This window comes from Plasmodium gaboni, chromosome 7, assembly GCF_001602025.1.
Source record: "Plasmodium gaboni strain SY75 chromosome 7, whole genome shotgun sequence".
NCBI lineage: Eukaryota > Apicomplexa > Aconoidasida > Haemosporida > Plasmodiidae > Plasmodium > Plasmodium gaboni.
The window spans coordinates 783,675-789,511 of NC_031487.1; the positions used below are offsets into that span (position 1 = coordinate 783,675).

The 5,837-nt window shown below is 16.2% G+C and overlaps 4 protein-coding genes across 4 annotated transcripts in view; 3 read left to right on the plus strand and 1 right to left on the minus strand.

Annotated features, from left to right (window-relative positions):
* Positions 1–342: 342 nt before the first annotated feature.
* PGSY75_0724200 (putative type 2A phosphatase-associated protein 42) lies at positions 343–1,590 on the minus strand (the record flags this gene model as incomplete). Its single annotated transcript, XM_018785083.1, has 1 exon — positions 343–1,590. The coding sequence occupies one exon, from the start codon at positions 1,588–1,590 to the stop codon at positions 343–345; it is 1,248 nt and encodes a 415-aa protein (XP_018642584.1).
* An 809-nt stretch (positions 1,591–2,399) lies between these two features.
* Positions 2,400–3,580, plus strand: PGSY75_0724300 (putative 3-demethylubiquinone-9 3-methyltransferase; the record flags this gene model as incomplete). The annotated part of the gene is made up of 2 exons (XM_018785084.1): positions 2,400–3,215; positions 3,395–3,580. The coding sequence occupies 2 exons, from the start codon at positions 2,400–2,402 to the stop codon at positions 3,578–3,580; spliced, it is 1,002 nt and encodes a 333-aa protein (XP_018642585.1).
* Positions 3,581–4,559: 979 nt separating this feature from the next.
* Positions 4,560–5,006, plus strand: PGSY75_0724400 (putative mitochondrial import inner membrane translocase subunit TIM14; the record flags this gene model as incomplete). Its single annotated transcript, XM_018785085.1, has 2 exons — positions 4,560–4,851; positions 4,951–5,006. 2 exons carry the CDS (start codon positions 4,560–4,562, stop codon positions 5,004–5,006), a joined length of 348 nt encoding a protein of 115 aa, XP_018642586.1.
* A 534-nt stretch (positions 5,007–5,540) lies between these two features.
* Positions 5,541–5,837, plus strand: part of PGSY75_0724500 (hypothetical protein) — a gene marked incomplete at both ends in the record, with an annotated part of 1,381 nt that continues 1,084 nt past the window's right edge. Inside the window, one exon of the mRNA XM_018785086.1 lies at positions 5,541–5,837. Within this exon, the coding sequence (XP_018642587.1) occupies positions 5,541–5,837 (297 nt within the window).

Genomic DNA, 5,837 nt, shown 5'->3' on the forward strand with positions numbered 1-5,837 from the left:
TTTTTTATTTTTTTTTTTTTTTTTTTTTTTTTTTTTTTTTTTTTTTTTTTTTTTTTTTTTTTTTTTTTTTTTTTTTTTTTTAAAATTATAAAAAAAAATTAATTTTTTAAAAAAAAAAAAAAAAAAAAAAAAAAAAAAAAAAAAAAAAAAAAAAAAAAAAAAAAAAAAAAAAAAAAAAAAAAAAAAAAAAAAAAAAAAAAAAAAAAAAAAAAAGGAAAAAGATAAAAGATAAAAGATAAAAGATAAATGGATGAATAAATAAATAAATGTATATGTACAAATACATATACATACATATATATTTATTTATGGCCATTAATTTGCTAAATTTTTATTAGATGATTAACCTATATTTTTGTTTTTGTTTCCTATGCCCTTCGGATGTAAGTCTTTCCAATCATCCCACTCCTTATCATGTAGGTCCTTTTCGTCTTCTTTTTTTAATTGGTCTTTATAATAATCATCATTCTTTTCATTTCTTAATAGTTCTTTTTCTTCGTTTAGGTTTTTATACCCTTGTGTATTATTAATATCATTCGTACCTTTTAAGGAATACTGCATTTCCATTTGAGCACATTCTTCTAAAGAAATCGTTGGTAAATTATGAAAAGGTTTAAACACTAAATCTTTATAATAATTTCTTAGTTCGGTTATATCAGATGGTTTCATATTTTTTTTAATAGTAAAAAACCATGGTTTTTTGATTGCTTCATTTTTTATTTCATTTGAGGAATGATTATTATAAAAATTATTATTATTATTATAAAAATTATTATTATTATTATTATATTCTTCGTCTTTATTTCTTTGTTCTTGCTGTTTATCATTTCTCATTTTTAAGAGTGGTAATTCTGTATGGATTAAATCAATAGTATTTAATGTTTGCATACATTTATGTTGGATTAGCGAGATATACATTTTTCTTATTTCTTCATCATCTATATCATCATAAGTATCATATGTGTTATTAGATATATTTTGTTGTATATCCTTTACTTTTTGTTTATTATTTTGATGATTAAATTTTTGTAAGATATCATTATACATTACTTCAAATTTATGTTCATCTTTTGTTCTCTTAATTTTAATATTTCTTCTATTGGTTAGATTTGTTTGTGTTCCTTCATCATATAAATAATCATCGATTTCAATAATTTTAAACATATTTATCAATCTAAGAAATTCATTATAATATAATATAGCATCTTTTAATCTTTCATATCGTATATTTATATTTAATGTTTCATAGCATAAGCTCCCTAAAATAAATGGGATAAGTAATAGTTTAATATATTTGGTATTTATATCTTCTATTTCTTCATTTTTTGAAAACAAATCACTCTTATTAATATAAGATCCCATAGTTTTAAAAGCATAAAGAAGTTCATCAATTATTTCATCTTTATTCTTTATAACCTTTTTATTGGATATAATTTTTATATTAACATCATATTTTAAAAATTCCACAAATTCTTTCTTCACAAATATAGAACAGTAGTTAGAAATTCCATCTTTATTATTATTTATAATATACTTATCAAACATAGAATATAAACTATCATATATAGATAGTATTTCGTTAACATTCATTCTTTATATAAAAAAAAAAAAAATTGTCATATATTGAAGTATAATATCTAAATAGAACGTAAATTAATTCTATAATAAAATTTCAGATAATTCATTAATATATAAATATATCTATTTTATTTTTTCAAATGGAAACGTTATAAAAATATTTATTACATAAAAATTAAAATAAAATATAGATATTAAAATATTACATATATATATATATATATATATATTGATAATTTTATTTTTAATTCATAAAATGGATTTTAATGAAATATATATATATATATATATAATATATTATATGTATATTTTATTTTCTGTGAAATATTATTTTTAATATGATATGAATATATAAAATAAATATAATATATATATATATTTTTTTATTTATTTATAATTATATATTTATATATATTTTTTTTTCCTTCCAATATGTAATTCTATAAAAGAAAAAATTATTATTTCCATATAAAATTATATATCCCAATGTGACATGTTTTTGTAAGTATTACAGAAGAAAACTGAACACATATTATATATATATATATATATATATATTTATATTTATTGTTAATTTTTAAACTATAAAATATGAGTAGTATTTTTTTTTTTGTTAATGAGAAGAAAATAAAACGATATTAATTTATAACTTTATGTTATTATATAAGTATTACACAGGAACAGGGTGAATCTAAAAAAATAAAAGTAAATATAATAAACAAATTGGTACATATATATATATATATATATATATATATATATATATATATAATATGTATGTGTGTTTTTTTTTTTTTTTTTTTGTTTTTTTTTGAAATAATATGAAGAGATCACTAAGATCAATAAAAACTTTACGTGTAAATTATTTTATGAAATATGAAAGAATATACCACAGCAGTAATAATAATACATATGATGAAAAAGAGAAAACTTTTTTTGATGAGCAAGATAAAGAATGGTGGAATGAGAATTATGATAATGAAAATAATACAGAAGAAAATAAGACATGTATAAAAAGAAGATGGAATAATATATTTGATGAGATAATTGGTAGAAATATATATAGTTTACATGATTATAATAAGAAACGGTTTGATTTTATTTTTAAAAATTATGAATTTTTATATTACAAAGATATAAAAGACAACATGAATAAAAAAGAGATTAATATTTTAGATATAGGATGTGGTGGAGGTATTTTATGTGAATATATAGAAAAAAATATTTTTTATTTTTTATTAAAAAATATTCATAATATTGATTTAATAAAGGATATAAAAATAAATATTGATGGTATTGATATATCAGAAAAATTAATAAATGTAGCTAAAAAAAGACAACAATTAAATAGAAATACATATAAACAATTACATATCAATCTTAATTATATTAATTGTGATTTAAGTGAATATGTTAATATTCATAATAATAATAAATTTAAAAAAATATATGATATAATTATATCTTCTGAGGTTATTGAGCATGTCCCAAATAACAAAAAAAATATATTCCTAAGTTATATCAATCAATTATGCACAAAAAATACACTAGTTGTTTTTACAACAATAAATAAAAATTTCCTTGCATATTTATATACAATAATGTTGGGTGAAAAAATATTCCGCATGATGAAGAAGGTAAAATATATATAAAAAAAAAAAAAAAAAAAAAAAAAAAAAAAAAAAAAAAAAAAAAAAAAAAAAAAAAAAAAAAAAAAAAAAAAAAACCACAAATGTGATATATATATATAATATAATATATAATGTATATATATTTTTTTTTTTATTTTATATATATGATTATTTTTTTCTCATAGGGAACACATGATTACGACAAATATATTGATAATGAAGAGCTTGATAAACTCTGCAAGGAAAATAATTTATATAATATAAAAACGGAACATGTAATATACCTTCCTTTTTTTAGAAATTATTTCCAGACATATAAATTAAATCTTTTATATCTTTCATCTTTTGTTTATTCTGAAAATAATCTCTAATTTTTTTATAATACTCCATATATATATATATATATATATATATAAAGGGAAAGTAATATGTGTCATATTTAAATATAATACAACTAATTTTTATATTACTGATATTTTTATATTTTTTTTTTAACCTTTTTCCTTTTTTTTGGTATATGATTTGTTTTAATTTTTTTTTAATATTTGGTAAATATAAAACATTTATAATATATATATATATATATATATATATATATATTTACATATTTATATTTATTTATTTATTTTTTTTTTTTTTGAAAACATTTAATAACAATATATATTTATAAATATATATTATATATAATTAATAATATATTTAATTAATATCATAATGAGGAAAAAAAAATATATGCGTAATAAATAAATGCCTTTCAGAAAATTGTAGTAAATACATATATAATATTATATATACATATATATATATATATATATATATTTTAATATTTATTTTATTTTATTTTATTTTTTTTGTTGCCCCTATAATTTTATTATAATTATTTCAACCCTTTTAAAAGATATAAGTATATATTTATAAATTTCCTTTTTTTTTAAATTCCCTATATAAGGATTTATATATAGATATAATATTTTTTATTTTATATGTTAGAACAATATATCCATTTGACATAAGATTTATTTGTATAATAATATTATGATTTTTTTTTTTTCTTTTTCTAAAAATTAATAATACAAAAAAGAAAAAAAAATGTTAATAATATATGGATTATTATAATATATATATATATATAATAACAATGTATTGAAAAGAAAATATATTTCTTCTTATAATGTTGTTTATAAGGATTAATTAATAAATATATATATATATATATATGACAATAATAAAAACAATGTAGATAAATATTATATAAATATATCTAAAGTGTAGTTTTTTTTTTTTTTTTTTTTTTTTTATTTCTTTTTTAATTTATAAAATAAAAATAAAAAAGAAAGTCATAAAGAAGAAATGTGGCCTGTAGTTATGTTACTTTTTGGAGGTGGTGTTTTATTTGTCAAGAAAGGATTAAATTATGTAAGGAACCAAGGAATTCAAATGAATGGTAAAAGAAGCTTTTTTCCTTCAGCTTTTAATAAAAATTTGAATAATTTATTTTTAAAGAATGATTTAAAAGGATTTGAAAGAAATATGTCCAAATCAGAAGCTTTCAAAATATTGAATATAAACCCAACAACAAATAAAGAAAAAATTAGAGAAGTTCATAAGCAGTTAATGTTAAAAAATCACCCAGATAATGGAGGTAATAATAATTATAAGGGGAATATACATGAATGAATAAATAAATATAAATAAATAAATAAATATATATATATATTATTTTTATGTTTCCTTTTTATAGGTTCTACTTACATAGCTGCAAAGGTTAATGAAGCTAAAGACATATTATTGAAGTGATAACATAACAGCAACAATTTCTTTCCTATATAACAATAAAGATTAATAAAATAACATTCCGCAAACATATATAAAGATTTAATATATGTATATTGTATATAAATATACATCTAATTTTTTTGTCTAATATGTATATGTATATATATATATATATATATGGATAAACAAGCGAAAAAAAAAAAAAGGAAGATCTATTTTTTTTTTTTCTTTTTTTTTTTTATTATTATGTTAAATTATTTTAAATGAGGAAATTTTAAATGAATCCTTGAAAAAATAATAATATTATTAATGTGAATTGTATATTTAATAATTTGGGCATTTAAATATATATATATATTATTTATTTATGTGTATAACATTTTCATCTTATTTTTATTATTTTTAATTTGTATCTTTATATATATTATATATGTATTTTAATTAATTTATTTATTTTTTTGAATTTATTCAAATAATTAAAAAAAACACAATCCAAAATTTTTATTTATTTATTTATTTATTTTATTTATTTATTTTTTTTTTTTTTTTTGAACTATGTATAAGTTACACTCAAAAAATTTAAACGAACAAAATATAGATTCTATAATAGAAAATGAAAAAATTATATGTGAAAATTTAACAAAAGAAAATGAAATTCTTAAAGAGAAGAATTTAAAAATACAAAAAGAATTATTAAGTTATATTGAAGACAATACTTTTATATATGAAAGTGATTCTATTGAAGATATGAATAAATATAAGAGCATATTAATATCTGTTATAGATTTTTTGGATAAATTAAAAATAGTAGATGCTCATATGAAAGATGAAACTTATCAATTACTTGAAGAA